At 35.4% G+C, this 16,668-nt stretch overlaps 1 protein-coding gene across 2 annotated transcripts in view; it reads left to right on the top strand.

The window, feature by feature from the left end:
- The window catches only part of LOC136026289 (phospholipid-transporting ATPase ABCA3-like), a 138,448-nt gene that overhangs the window by 70,068 nt on the left and 51,712 nt on the right, over positions 1 to 16,668 (top strand). For both annotated transcript variants that reach the window (XM_065702691.1, XM_065702690.1), the window contains exons 11-13: positions 6,640 to 6,760; positions 10,026 to 10,180; positions 11,976 to 12,131. In XM_065702691.1, the coding sequence (XP_065558763.1) occupies positions 6,640 to 6,760; positions 10,026 to 10,180; positions 11,976 to 12,131 (432 nt within the window). The remainder of the gene's footprint in view (positions 1 to 6,639; positions 6,761 to 10,025; positions 10,181 to 11,975; positions 12,132 to 16,668) is intronic.

The raw sequence follows: 16,668 nt of genomic DNA, 5'->3' as shown, positions 1-16,668 counted from the left end.
TAAGAATTAATAGATTGATGTAAAAGGAAAATCAGAGGCTTAATGCCAGTCGGGACTTAAAAGACCTCTGAGTCACGAGGTCCTTCTAAATATCAAAATTCATTAAGATCCGATCACCCACTCTTAAGTTATAAATACCTCATTTTTTCTAATTTTTCTTCTCCCTTCAGCCCCCCAGATGGTTGAATTGGGGAAAACAACTTTATCAAGTCAATTTGTGCAGCTCCCTGACACACTTACAAATTTTCATCGTCCTAGCATGTCTAGAAGCACCAAACTCGCCAAAGTACAGAATCCCACCCCCTAACTCCCCCAAAGAGAGCGGATCCAGTATGGTCACGTCAATCACGTATCTACGACGTTTGCTCATTCTACCCACCAAGTTTATCCCGATCTCTCCACTCTAAGCGTTTTCCAAGATTTCTGGTTTCCCCCTCCAACTCCCCCAAATGTCAACAGATCTGGTCGGGATTTGAAATAAGAGCTCTGAGATATGAATTCCTTCTAAATATCAAATTTCACGACGTTTCGTATCTACAAAGTTTGCTTATTCTACCCACCAAGTTTCATCCCAATCTCTCCACTCTTAAGTGTTTTCCAAGATTTCCAGTTTCCCCCTCCAACTCCCCCCAATGTCAACAGATCTGGTCGGGATTTGAAATAAAAGCTCTGAGATATGAGTTCCTTTTAAATTTCGAACTTCATTAATATCCGGTCACCCGTTCTTAAGTTAAAAATACCTCAATTATCCTAATTTTTCCAAATTAACACCCCCTGCTCCTCCAAAGAGAACGGATCCGTTCCAATTATTTCAATCACATATCTATAGCTTGTGCTTATTCTTCCCATCAAGTTTCATCCCGATCTCTCCACTCTAAGCGTTTTCCAATATTTATGTTCCCCCCCTCCAACCCCGTATGTCCCCGGATCCAAATCGAATTAAAAATGGAGCATCTGAGACATAAGATCCCTCCATATATCAAGTTTCAGTAAGTTCCGATCACCCATTCGTAAGATAAAGATAGCTCAATTTCACGTTTTCCAAGAATTCTGGTTCCCCCCTCCAACTCCCCCAGTGTTACCGGATCTTGTTGGGATTTAACAAAAGAGCTGATAAGCGCAAGATCCTTCTAAATATCAAATTTCACTAAGATCTGATCACCTGTTCGTAAGTTACAAATGCCTCATTTTTTCTAACTTTTTCGATTTAATCCCCCCCTCCCAACTCCACCAAAGAGAGCAGTTCTGGTCCGGTTATGTCAGTCACGTATCTTGGACATTTTTTTATTCTTCCCACCAATTTTCTTCCTGATCTCTCCACTTTAACTGTTTTCCAAGATTTCAGGTTCCCCTTAACTTCCCCAAATAGAGCGGATCCGTACCGGTTATGTCAATCACGTATCTAGGATTTCTGCTTATTTTCTCTTCAAGTTTCATCCCGATCCCTCCACTCTTAAGCGTTTTCCAAGATTTTAGGTTCTCCCCTCCAACTCCCCCCAATGTCACCAGATCCGGTCGGGATTAAAAATAAAAGCTCTGAAACATTATATCCTTCTAAATATTAGATTTCATTAAGATCTGATCACCCGTTCGTAAGTTAAAAACACCTCATTTTTTTCTATTTTTTTCCGATTTAACCGTCTACCCCCCCCCAGATGGTCAGACTGGGGAATTGATTCGACCTATACCTTTCATTTAGGCACAGAAGTGCCTAAACTAGCAAAACAGGGACCGACAGGCCGACCGACAGAATTTGCGATCGCTATATGTCACTTGGTAGATACCAAGTGTCATAAAAACAGAAAGAAAAAAAAGGAAAAAGGAAATAAACACGCATCCGTGATCACGCATCCTGACAATGCAAAATTCCACATTTCTGTACATAAGAGCTTGAAACTCTATAGTAGGGTTCTCTGATCTGTTTAATCTGATGGCGTCATTTTCATTAAGATCACTTTATGTTATGGGGTTTTCCCCTCTTTTTAAAATTGGGCACATTTTCTTCAGGCTCGTAACTTTTGATGGGTACCATTAAATTTCATGAATTTTACATATTTTGATATGAATCAAAATTCGATTCTTTTTATGTATCTATTACAAGACTCTGTTTTTATGGCACTTGGTATGAACCAAGTGCCATATAGCGATCGCAAATTCTGTCGGTCTGTCTGTCAGTCCCGGTTTTGCTACTGTAGGCACTTCCAGGTAAGCTAGGACGATGAAATTTGGGCGACGCATCAGGGACCAGACCAGATTAAATTAGAAATAGTTTTATTCCCGATTTGACAATCTTGGGGGGGAGTGGGGGGCCCGTTAATTCGGAAAAAGAAAAAATGAAGTATTTTTAACTTATGAACGGGCGATGGGATCTTAATGAAATTTGAAGTTTGGAAGGATATTGTGCCTCAGAGCTTTTTGGAAGGATATTGTGCCTCAGAGCTGTTATTTTAAATTCCGACCGGATCTGGTGTCATTGGGGGTTGGGTTGGGAGGGGGAAACCTAAAATCTTGGAAAACACTTTGAGTGGAGGGATCGGGATGAAACTTAGTGGAAAAATAAGTACAAGTCCTAGATACATGATTGACATAACCGGAACGGATCCGTTCTCTTTGGGGTAGTTGGGGGGGGGGGTTAATTCTGAAAAATTAGAAAAAATGCGGTATTTTTAACTTACGAACGGGTGATTGGATCTCGATGAAACTTGACATTTAGAAAGATATCGTTTTTCAGAGCTCTTATTTTAAATCCCGAACAGATCTGGTGACATTTGGGGGGTTGGGTTGGGAGGAGGAGACCTAAAACTTATAAAACGCTTAGTGTGGAGGGATGGGGATGAAACTCGGTGGGGAAAATAAGCACAAGTCCTAGATACATGATTGACATAACCGGAACAGATCCGCTCTCTTTGGGATAGTTGGGGGGGGGGGGTAATTCTGAAAAATTAGAAAAAAATGAGGCATTTTTAACTTACGAACGGGTAATTGGATCTCAATGAAATTTGATATTTAGAAAGATATCGTGTCTCAGAGCTCTTATTTTAAATCCCGACCGGATCTGCTGACATTGGGGGGAGTTGGGAGGTGTAAACCAAAAACTTGGAAAACACTTAGAGTGGAGGGATTGGAATGAAACTTGGTGGGAAAAATAATCACAAGTCCTAGATACATAATTGACATAACCGGAACGGATCCGCTCTCTTTGTGATAGTTGGGGGGGGGGTTAATTCTGAAAAATTAGATTAAATGGGGCATTTTTAACTTACGAACGGGTGATCGGATCTCAATGAAGTTTGATATTTAGCAGGATATCGTGTCTCAAAGCTCTTATTTTAAATTCCGACCGGATCTGGTAACATTGGGAAGAGTTTGGGGTGGTGGAACCTAAAATAACGGAAAACGCTTAGATTGGAGGGATCGGAATGAAACTTGGTGGGAAAAATAAGCAGAAGTCTTAGATACGTGATTTATATAATTGGAACGGATCCGCTCTATTGAGGGGGGGGGGGGTCGATTATGAAAAATTAGAAAAAATGACGTATTTTTAACTTACGAAGGAGTGATCAGATCTTCATGAAACTTCATATTTAGAAGGAACTCGTGACTCAGATCTCTTATTTTAAATCTCAACCGGATCAAGCGTAATTGGGGGGGGGGGCAGTTGAGGGACCGGAAATCTTAGAAAATACTTAAAGCGGTGAGATCAGGATGAAACTGGATGGGAAGAATAAAAACCTGTCTAAGATACGTGACTGACATAACCGGACCCGATCTGCTCTCTTTGGGGGAGTCGGGGGGGGGGGAGTAATTTTGAAAATTGAGGTATTTGTTACTTACGAAAGGGTGACCAGATCTTAATGAAATTTGATATTTAGAAGGAGCTTGCGCTTTAAAGCTCTAATTTTGAATTCCGACCAGATCCTGTGACATTGGGGGGAGTTGGAGGGGGAAACTGGAATTCTTGGAAAACGTGAAAATTGGGATATTTTTATCTTACGAATAGGTGATCGAATCTTAATGAAATTTGATATTTAGAAGGATTTCATGTCTCAGAGCTCTTATTTCAAATCCCGACCAGATCTTTTGACATTGGTGGGAGTTGGAGGGGAATATCTTGGAAAATACTTGGAGTGGAGGAATCGGGATAAAGCTTGGTGGATAGAATAAGCAAATGTCCTTAATACGTGATTGACGGAACTTTATTGGATTCGCTCTCTTTGGGGGAGTTGGGGGGAGGCGTTCAGGGATTTGGCGAGTTTGGTGCTTCTGGACGTGCTAGGACGATGAAAATTGGTAGGCGTGTCAGGGAGCTGCACAAATTGACTTGATAAAGTCGTTTTCCCAGATTCGACCATCTGGGGGGCTAAGGGAGAGGAAAAATTAGAAAAAATTAGGTATTTATAACATAGGAGTGGGTGATCGGATCTTAATGAATTTTGATATTCAGAAGGACATCGTGACTCAGAGCTCTTATTTTAAATCCTGACCGGCATTAAGCCTCTTATTTTCCTTTTAAATCAATCTATTGATTCCTAGAATTTTGCTAGAGCTCATATCATATGATCTCTTGGCTCTTAGCTCTTCTTGCCTCGTCCGTCACAAGTGCCATATGAGCTCTTAGCTCTTGTTTTAGTTTCAATTACTATTGAGCCGCATCGCTCATTACTTACAGTTCGTTACCACGAACTGTTTGATTTTAAGCATTTTTTTTATTAATGTTCCTGTTTTGCCAATATCTTGTGAAATATAATAATTGGCAAAATTAGTGTACTGGTCTTGTTTCTAAAAAAAAAACAACACAGTTACTAAGTTTGAAAAAAAAAATACCCTGCAACATTAAATGGAATATAATTCGGCACTAGAGCCAGTTTCCACACTTATAAGTTGTCTCTGCTCTTTTGTTAGCACAATAGTATATTAACTTCAACAGTGAATGGATTATAGACCTAGGTTGCGTAAAAGCAATGTTTGTCATTCAAGACACGTAAAAAAAGTGACCTAAATACCAAAAGCAGGTTTTACTCGTTTTCTCGCTCGCAATAAATGAAACTTGCATAGTAATGAAACGCTTCCTTTTTATTTTATTACCACATAGCTGGAAAAACGGCAATTCTTTTCAACCGTGAAGTGTCATCTGGGTATATAAGGGGTTTTTTTGCAAAGAAAAAAAAAACTGAATCGTCATTGGCTTAATATGGAAACACTTTTACTTGAGATTTTGAATAGCTGGAAAGATGTTCTTTTGATAATTTGATTATAATGAAAAAAGAAATCACCAATGCAACAGCACAAATACATAAATAAACATAAAGCAAAGGAAGACTGTTTTCCTACTTTAGTAATTCATATAGATCAGTACTTGAATGAGGCCTTAACCCAACTCATCCATCCAATTTCATAGGTCAAATAGCATAGCCATACACAATCAACCATAAAGAATAATCTATGGACAGGCAGTCGTGTCGTACGCAAGTATAAGTCGTCATTTACCAGATATTAAAAACAATAAAAAAGACAAATAATTATGCTATAGGAACTTAAAATTTGGAAATATAGTTATGTTGTCAGAAACAGAAAAAACGCAAACAAAAATCAAAGGACTTCGAAATTGATATATATAAATATATATATATATATATATATATATATATATATATATATATATATATATATATATATATATATATATATATATATATAATGAAGTACCTTCAATTTGTTGTTGATTGTAATCTGAATTGGAAGAATCCAGTGAAATTATGTCTTCAAAGGCAGCAAGCCTAGGCTTGCTTCGGCGGTTTCGTAATTTTTTTCCCGGTTTATGGGCTCATGATTATTTACGGTACAAGAATCTATCCTTATATCTTGTATAGGTTTGCCCATTGGGTCAGTAATTTTTATGTGATCAAACAGTTCGTGGTAAAGAACTGTAATAAGAAGCGACCCGGCTTAATAGTAAACGAAACTCTAAAAAACGGAATTTAAATATATATTAGTCTTTATCATCAAAAGTTACGAGCCTGAGAAAATTTGCCTCATTTTCGAAAATAGGGGGAAACACCCCCTAAAAGTCATAGAATCTTAACGAAAATCACACCATCGCAATCAGCGTATAAGAGAACGCTAAAGTTTTTTGCTGTTTTGAAAATAGAGTTGAGAGAAAGAGTTAAAGTTTGATAGCGTAAAGAGCGGGGCGTTGAGGAGGGAACAGCCCCTATCATATACGAAGTAATTTCTGTTCGTTTTAAGTTTTGGTCTGAATCTGTTTTTTCATTTATATCCCAGTTAAAAGAACTTTTCTTCATTCAAAATGCAGGGTCAAAGCAGGTTTCCTGTGACTGTTTTGTTTTTTGTATTTTGATTGTGTAATATAATGAATTAATTGAAACATTTTGAACAGGTCATTTGATATATATATATATATATATATATATATATATATATATATATATATATATATATATATATATATATATATATATATATATATATATATATATATATATATATATATATATGTATGTATTTTATTATGCTTTGTTTTTTATTTTCATCTACATATTTAATTATGGCTTACATTTCAACAATTATTTATGAGACTCTTATTATAGTAATTTATGGCGACTATTATTTTATGTTTAGATGTATAAGAAAGGAAGAATTGCTGTAAATGATTTGAGTATCAACATGTTTGAGTCGCAGATTACAGTTCTCCTTGGGCATAACGGAGCGGGGAAAACAACGACGATGTCTCTGCTGACAGGTACTATGACTTTACAATATAGATTACATGGTATAGTATGGTAATATAGAGTGGAATCTATATTACCATCTATATTATCATTCTATAAGAATGGTAGTATAGATTACAGTTCTCCTTGGGCATAACGGAGCGGGGAAAACAACGACGATGTCTCTGCTGACAGGTACTATGACTTTACAATATAGATTACATGGTATAGTATGGTAATATAGAGTGGAATCTATATTACCATCTATATTATCATTCTATAAGAATGGTAGTATAGATTACAGTTCTACTTGGGCATAGTGGAGCGGGAAAACAACGACAGTGTCTCTGCTAACAGGTAACATAGCTTTGCAGTATAGATTACATGATATAGTACGGTAATATAGAGTGAATTTTATATTACCATTTATATAATCATTCTATAAAAATAACCATATAGATTATAGTTCTTCTTGGTTATAGCGGAGGTGGAAAACAACAACGAAGTTTCTGCTGACAGGTATTACAGCAAGAATCGTTAGAATTTTAGGCTTCTTAACCCTAGCTAAAAGGCTCTATAAGGTCCTTAAAGGTTTGCTAATATAAACCTCGATATTGTATTAACTGTGATTCAAAGCATTTCTTCTGTCAAATTTATTTATGTTTTTTTGAGAAGGGAGGCTTTGCTTTCCCTTTAATGAAAAGGCTAAGAGTGCCTCAGTCACAAAATTTCTATTTTATATCAGAAATGCTGTACTTTTTCCTGAATTTTTTTTTCAATTTCTGAATGCTGAAGAAAACTTGTTCTAGTTTTGTAAATTCATATGCTCTGCCTTAAATTTTCTAGTTTAAATTATACTTTATTTGAACAGTACCACACAGATACTGAGATTTATTTTGACAAGGGGGGTCTTAAAAAACGGCAAATTTACTAGGGAAAAAAGAAGAACTATAGACGAAGTCGATAAAATATAAACTAACTTATTGGTTGTCTCTAATGTAAAGGGTTCATAGGGGCACTTAAGGCAAGATGTCTTAAGGGTTCTTAAGGCAAGATGCCATAAAATATCAACTAACAAATGTGTCTTGTTATGAAGGTTTTGTCTGGAAGACACATATAACAGAATAACGATATTTCAAATCCACAGGAAAAAACAGGTCTAATGCCTGTTAAAAAAAAAAATAAGATAAACCAAATGAATATTTTGCCTTCATGCAATGCAACAAAGCGTCCTCAGCTTTGAAAAAGAGGAAGAATTTAAACAAAGAAGTTTAAAAAACTAAACTAATCTAAAATAAAATCGAGGGGATTGGTGCGCTGGATTTAGGATCCTTTGTACGAGAGGGCGAGGGTTCGAATCTTAGTGTACCCAATTATTTGGTTTGGGACAGGAAACAATGGTGTTACTCTGTAAGCTCAGCTAGAGTCGACCCAGCTCTTAATGGGTACTTGTAGAAATCTAGGAAAGGTAAACAGGAAGGGTGTGCAAAAGCGCAGGATAGCTGGCCCTAATCCCCCCATTGCACTTTCTGGCTGAAGGGACTTGAGACGGAGATCAGCACCACCGGTTCGGACCTTAAGTGTCTAGTGCGCATCCTTTTTTTTCCTTAAAAAAATAATAAAAAGTCAAGTAAATATCAAACAGTTGGTGGTAACGAACTGTAAGTAAAGAGTGACGTTGCTCAATAGTATTCGAAACTATAAAAACGGAATTTTATAGCAATTGATCGAAAGAATCGAAAAAAAAAATCAAAAGAATTGCCTTGTGTATGCTGATTCCAAATACAACAGATTCGTTCAATTTGTTGTTACAAATCTAAGGCTACGAGCCTGAGAATATTTGCCTGATTTTCAAAAAGTGGCAAAACACCCCCAAAAAGTCAAAACATCTTATTGAAAATCACACCATCAGATTCAGCGTACCCTAAAACCAAAATCAGCGTACGCTTTTGGGGTTTCACGCTCCTATCTGCAAAAATGTGGCATTTTGTATTTTTTGCAAAAAGACAGACCGCGGATGGTCTTTTTTCTGCGGGTGTCTATTTTTTTTCAGGGGTGGTTGTGTCGACCCAGTAATCCTAGGCTATCGGCAGAGGGCTCATTGGAATGGAAAATTAAAAGTTTTAGTGCTCTTTTTAAGTGACCGAAAAGATTGGAGGGAAACTAGGCACCCTCCTATGCCCCTTTTTTCCTGAAAATTGTCCGATAAAAATTTTGAGATAGCCCTTTTGCTCGGTATTTTGTTCAGTTCAGTATATGTCCCCTTTTTGCGTATAATATTAGTTATTGGGAACTATGCTTACATTTTTCGCGTGGAGTGAGGGTTGAATTTTCTTCTGGGGGGATTTTAAATGGGTTGGGAATTTTCTGGGGGGGGGACGTTTTAGGGGAAATTTACATTGGGGGAATTTGCAAGAATTCCTATATGAAAACTCTTTTTATTTGTCTTACTTTTATTTGTCTCAGTTTTACGCGTAAAGATGTTAAGGGTAATTATCCAGGGTGATTTTTCACAGGTAGGGGATCTTTCCGGGGAAAGGGGAAATTTTCCGTTGAGGTTGAACCGGATTTCCTGGCATTGTTTAAAAAACGATCATAAATTAAAATTAAAACACAACAAGTTTTTCCATTTCAAAGTAAGGAGCAGCATTAAACTTAAAACGAACAGACATTATTACGTAACTAAGGGGGTTTTCCCAGCCCTCAATACCTCGCTATGTACGGTAAAATTTGTATTTTGTCCCAATTCTTTAATAGTGACTTCTTAAGCACAAGGTTCGTTTAATTAGAACAATAAGAAGCTTTTATTAAAAGTAGTAAAAAGTTTAGTATGAAGAGCGTGCTATTGAGGAGGGGGTAAAACCCCTCATATACATATAGCTTATGTTCGTTTTAAGTTTTAATGTTGCTCCTTACTTTCAGTTGAAAAAAATTCTATTTAATAACGCTAAAGAACGTCTACAATAAAATTTTTGGCAGCATGCATTTACAACTCGCATCCATGATCATTCATCTCAGCAAAAAAAAAAAGAAAAAAAAAATGCAAAGTTTAGCTTTTTCGTAGATAAAAGCTAGAAAACTCTGCATCAAAGTTCTCTGCTGTGCTGAATTTGATGGTGTAATGTCCATCATTATCCCTCACCTTTTTGTGGATGTTACTCCAGTGCCTAAAACCCAATATTCGTCACTAGGTAAATATAAGAAATCCCATCAATTCACTATACCGCAAGATAAACTCATATTTTGTGCCGAACTCTTGTCGAAGTTGTGCGGATTATAATATTAATTTCTTAACAGGATTGTTTCCTCCTACCAGTGGTACAGCTATTGTCAACGGTTTTGACATTCGTAATGACATGGAGAACGTTCGTGGTAGCCTCGGTTTGTGTCCTCAGCATGACGTTCTTTTTGACGAGCTTACAGTTGAAGAGCATCTTCACTTCTTTTGCAAGGTACGTTTTAAACTGTTTGCAGTCAAACAAAACGCCCTATCCATAGCCCCTGGGCATTGTTACACTTGTAATCCCGTGGTTTTTTGCAATCCTATGGCCTTTACGACGAAGGTTCGAGTTTTGGTATAGAAGATCCCTTGGCTTGGGGGGAGGGGGTCATTGGACTCTGTAACTCAGCCGCTGTAAGTCTGGGGAGCACTCAGCCATTGTGAGCGTAGGGAGCTTACGGCCAAACAAATTCTGATGTAACTTCTTAAATTCAGATGCCAGGTGAAATTATTCAAACTTTTTAATTATTTTTATATTGTCTCAAGGTTATTATTGTTTGTTTCCTGTTGGGTGAATGTGAGCTCAAGTTTATTTTATTCTTTGTAGCAGAGCTTTGGAGACCCTTTTCCTCCCATATAATATTTACTCTTTGGATTGTGCTTCACCTCTTTCGATTTTGTCACTTCCTTTACACTCTGTATTCATAACTGCAGGGGGGGATGTTGTTTATTACATATTGAGAGTTACTATCTTATAGCTTTGACTGCTTTAGGACAGCCAAACTTGAAACAGCCCCTCCCCTTATATTTTGCAAAGAAAGTAAAGTTTTAGGAAGATGTGTTATGGTATACATAACGCTCTCAAAAAGATTTGATATATCTTCTAGAATATGTATATTTATTATTTAAAAAAATTAACTAATTTTAGCTAAATACGAATCAATATATACTAAAAAAACGATCAAACGTCATTTATTTCATAATCTTGTTCAGTTGAAAGGATACGTAAAAGCAGGATGAACGTGGAATTCTTTGCTATAATTAAATAAAAAAAAACTAATTTTTTTAGCTGAAAGTAAGGAGCGACATTAAAACTTAAAACGAACAGAAATTACTCCGTATATGAAATGGGTTGTCCCCTCCGCAATTCCTCGCTCTTTACGCTAAAGCTTTTAATTGTTTTAAAAAGTAGAATTGTGGCAAAGAGTCAAACTTTAGCGTAAAGAGCGAGGAATTGCGGAGGGGACTCGTAACTTTTGATGGGAAAGACTAAACTTGATGAAACTTATATATTTAAAATCAGCATTAAAATGCGATTCTTTTGATGTAGCTATTGATATCAAAATTCAATTTTTTAGAGTTTTGGTTACTATTGAGCCGGGTCGCTCCTTACTACAGTTCGTTACCGCGAACTGTTTGATTATATGTGACATCGTCATTATTTAACTAAATTATTAAGCTATAACGATAAATGATTTGCTCAATCTTTTTTCTTTTAATCTTTTAATTCAACAGGCACTCATTAAATACGATAAAAGGTAATGTTTTTTCATTATTATCTCTTTGTTATTATATCCGACCTTTTCATTATTTAAACTATTTAAGGAACTCAAACTTTTAAACTATAGAACTTAAAACTCAGAGAGTCAAAACTCAAAATTTAAACCTCTACTATTTAAAAAATAACTAACCATAAAAAATGCTCTATGATCGTAGCAGATATAAAAACAATTGCTTTTAAATGGATATCCATAAGAAATGTAAACAACTGAGGCTCATTTTTATTCTCTTATTGCCATTATTCCTTGCATCTTTATTATAAAAAACTTTAAATATAAAAATAAATATAAAATATTAAATAATAAAAAAAGTATATATTAAAGCAATACATATGCATATTAATATAATAAAATATTAATATAATGGAAAAATATAAACACAAATATATATAAATTGAAAATAAATCTATTTCCAAGTAAATATAAAATATAAAAGAAAAAAATGTTTTGCTCAATAATATTTTGCAGTTAAAAGGATACCCATCAAATATGGTAAAAGCTGAGACTGACAGAATGCTGAAAGCTCTTCAGTTGGAGCCAAAACGACGAGCCCAATCTCAAACACTATCTGGTGGAATGAAACGCAAGCTTTCTGTTGGTATTGCTCTATGCGCAGACTCAAAGGTAAGGAACAGGAGTGTCTCAAGTTTAAAATGGCACTCTGGTTTTTTGACTGCTTCTAATAACAAGTTATTTGGAAGGGGAAGGTTTTTTTTTCACGTCTTTAAGACAAGATAAAAATAATTTTTTGTGCCGAAGGCACTATTACAAAATCAATTTAGAAATGTTCTTAAGTTTTAATTGCTCTTTGCGCGGACTCAAAGGTAAAAAACAGGAGTGTCTCAAGATCAGAATGGCACTCTGATGCTTTGACTGCCTCTAATCACCAGTTATTTGGGCGAGAAAGGTTTTTTGTGCCTTAAAGACACGACGAAAATAATCAGAATTGAGGCCACTATTTTAACATCAATTTTTAAAAATATTCACCTTTTAATTTGTCTGCATAGACTCAAAGTTGAGAAACAGGAGCGTCTCAAGGTGAAAATGCCACTCTTGTGTTTTTATTGCTTCTAATCACCAATTATTTGGGTGAGGAAGGTTTTTACTTTCCTGTCTTTAAGACATAATTAAATGAAAAAAACAAGTTTTTTTTTAACTGAAAGTAAGGAGCGACATTAAAGCTTAAAACGAACAGAAATTATTCCGTATATGAAAGGGGTTATTGCTTAAAAAAGTAGAGTTGTGAGAAAGAGTCAAACTTTGCAATTTATTGACACAAATTTCAATTTTTTCACATTTATAGCTAACACATCAAATATTGTTAATATCTTAATTAATAAATATCATTACATGTATATTAAACTGACAGTGCACATTCATTTGTATTTTTTTGAGTTAAGTGCAAATTATGTTCTGGCCTTGGGAAGTCGTAGGGGTTTTGAGCCCTACTCATGTTATTTTCTGCTCGTTTTGAGTTTGACTCGTTATTTATTGTAATTTCTGCTCGTATTGGGTTTTATTTATTTGTCAATGCTGACTTGTGGTAGTTTTACGCTTGGTAGATTATTTGATTTTATTTTTGCTCATTTTTTGGTTTAATGGAGTTCTTTACTTTTCTTTGAAAAACTGATTTTGTGGAAATCTTTTTTTAATTAGTTATAATAAATAGCTGATTCAAACTCAAAATGAGCAAAAATTAACACTAGTAAGGCTGATAATCCCAATGCCTTCTCAAGACCAGAACACAATTTGTGCTTTACTGAAAACAAATTACATTTGAAATGTTTTCACCTTTCTTACTTTCATAAATAAAAAAAATATCGACACCTTAAGGAAGAAATGTCAGTATATGTCAATTAAACTGACAATCCACGGTCATTTGTTTGTTGTTCTTTTTTTTCAGTAAAGCGCAAACTGTGTTTTGGTTTTGAGAAGGCATGGGAGTTATCAGCCCCACTCATGTTAATTTTTGCTCGTTTTGAGTTTGACTCGGCTGTTTATTGTGATTTCTGTTCGATTTGTGTTTCATTTATTTATTGACAGTGATCTGGGGTAGTTTAAGGATTGGAAGCTTATTCGACTTTATTTTTGCTCATCCTTGGCTTAATCAAGCGCTTTACTTTTCTTTGAAAAACTTGCCTTGTGGAAAAGGTTTTTAAAATTAATTCCTAAAAGGGAAATCAGTTGGACTAACATTATTGACAATTTCCTCTTCTTGAACCCCTTATTCCTGTGTGGATTTGTAAACAGGGGCTCAGTTAAGGTAGAGGTAGACTCCCCCCCCCCCCCCAAGTTCCAAGGCAGTGCCGAAACCTTGGAATTTAGCTTATGTTTTTAATTTAGCTTATGTGTCCGCAATTTTCAACATACTGGACGATTTTGTCGGTACATTATTTTGTATTTCCCCTCCAAAATCAAAATCCTAGCTGCACCCCTTGTTATAGAGTGAATTAATAGCGAGTTGTTGCTATATACACGGAGGAAGATTAAAAACTTGCATTGCTTTAGCTTTCAATGATGTTTATGTATCTGAATTGGGCATTTCCGCTCCAGTATCAGTCTTAAAGTAATCAGTCTTCTAGTATCAGTCATTTTAAAGTAAAAGTATAGATAATTCTGTCTATTTGAATTTTTGACGAGTAAAGGACATATCTGCTTCGAGGGTAGTGGCCTAAAAATGGAGAGTCCAAATGAGTTTTCTTGAAGACTCAAATAGGGCTGGGAGTATTTTGTCTTCAATACAGGTTTGGGGGAAAAATATTACCCCCCAGCCATAAACCTTCAGCTCTATTCAAATCGTGAATAGAGAGTAATTTGAAATACTTAAAGGGTATCTCCCCTTTCCACGAACATCGTAGTTGTCCGGAACATCGTAGCAAATATAAATAAAACAAGGTTAAGATATTTTTTGGCGTTAAATGGGCTATTGTAGTGAATTGAATTAATGCTAGCCTCTCCTAATTATGTACCATAATCTTTTCACAGTTGTTTAATTCAGGTGTTGGGAAATTTTTCAGGGTTTGTCAAGTTTTATTTACATATTATTGTTAAACATAAATAACGACGAATAATATTGTTAGGGGCAAATAACGATGAATACCACACTGCCTTAACGTCATACAAGTAAGAAAAGGTATAGAATAGAATTTGTTTGCGCTAAAAGCCCATAGACCGTGGCCAAAAATATAAACAAAGAACAATTACAAAAAAATTGCACAAATCCTTACAAAACCCTACAAAAATCTACTTCTATGATTCATCGCGAGACGAAGACTTCTATGATTCATCGCCAAGCTTCTGATGCACTTAATACAATCGTCCGCACACACTCACCAACCACTCAAAATCATAATCCCCCTACCAAACACTTCAAGTCTTCAATCACTCAGCTCCTCCCATTCATATATCAACTGATATACGTTCTCATCCAAACTCCCACATATAGGATAAAAATAAGAACCAGCCTTTGACTTTTTCCTCCCAATAAACTTTCTTCTTTGGCCCAGTGGCAAAGTATCAGCTCTCATTTAAATTAATAATTTTATTTCAATAATTTCAAACCCACCTTGTAAAATGAAACTTCACCCCAAATCTCCTTCGACCGACAATAAAGACCCAGTGAATTCGAAACAGAACGCTGGGTCTGCCACGCCTGTATTTCTTTTTCCTGTAAAATCCTTTCAACTAATCCACTTACTTGGTCCCCTATATCCTTGAGCCCTAAATCCTCCCCACACATATGACTTAGTCCATACTGGTCTAATACACTCTTAATTTGGTACGGTCACCCCTTACCTGAACTGCCCTTCAACATTTCTAAATAAGCCGCCTTCATCACCCGCACCCTGGGTATCACTAAAAAATTTTTCGAAAGCCTAACTATGTTATTTAGCCTACGACTTCTTAAAGAAAACAAACTTAAATCACCTCCAACTACTAAACTATTTTTAGGCTTACTTATCCCTAACCACCTCTTATAATATCCTAACTGCACTGTTTCTAGCCTATCTCCCTTTGCATACCCGCAAACCTCAAATCCATAGTGTATCACACCTAAAATTGTAGCCCCGAAAACGTCTTTAACTGCTTCGATCTTTTTTAATATCCCTATGCTGACTTCTTAATACCATATTACAGCATACCTTATCTTTTTCGATCCTCGACTTTCTTTCCTCTGCTAATCCTACCATTAAAACTAAGTTTAACATCCTCCTCCAGTCTATCACATTTACGGAATACTAACGCTTCGGTTTTATCCATATTAAGTTCTAATTTTTTCCTATTCAAATAATCATCTAAAATATCAAGTAATTTCCGAAGGTTCCTTTGTGAATCGGCAACCAATACAATGTCATCTGAGAACAACATCGTGAAAATGGATATAATATCTAAACTCTTCATGGGCGCCTCCTTCTTTTCCATAATTGTAAATATATATTACAATGAAGAATTATTTTAAGGTTTAATTTAGAAGTAACTAAATGATCATTTTGATTCGTGTCTGAAAGCTGTCTTCAGCAGTATAAATATAAAAAATATATATACATAAACTTAAATAAAGTACGAAAAATCAAAAAGAGTCTTAGCAGAAATTTCCTTAAGTCATTATCTTAAGACTGTTTTATTCTTCGCTCCAGTTTTAATTTTTGTTATTTTATTTTCTTCTCTCATGATTCGTCTGTTATCCTCCTTGTCTTCCTTTTCTGTCTGCGTCTTCTTTTTGGGCTAAGTAATTCATAACTTGTGTAAAACCTCTGAGCTCATACTAGTTTGACTATTTGTTAATTTTATATTTGTTCATTTATATTGTGGAAGACGGCTTTTAGACATAGAGCGGAAATATTCATCAAGTTTCTAGATTTCAGTCTTAAAACAATTCCTTGTTACATAGTTTATTGTTAACTGTATAGATTATTGCTCTTTTAGATTTGTCAAATCTACAAGCATATTCGTACCGATGAATCTGCTTTAGACTATCATACATGTTTTCTAGCCTACTTATGTTTGTATAGATTACCGGCATATATTACTTATAGTATATGTGTCATTGATTTTATGCCAAAAGGTCGTATCTGACATTTTCAAGTATCTGAAATAATTGTCAAAAACTGTTTGATGAGCTGTATTCAAAGGAAAAGCCAGCAGGGCAATATTTTTTCAA

The sequence above is a fragment of the Artemia franciscana genome, chromosome 4 (assembly GCF_032884065.1).
Source record: "Artemia franciscana chromosome 4, ASM3288406v1, whole genome shotgun sequence".
NCBI classification, from domain to species: Eukaryota; Metazoa; Arthropoda; class Branchiopoda; order Anostraca; family Artemiidae; genus Artemia; species Artemia franciscana.
Note: the sequence above shows the minus strand (reverse complement) of the source record. Positions and strands in the feature narration are given on the sequence as shown.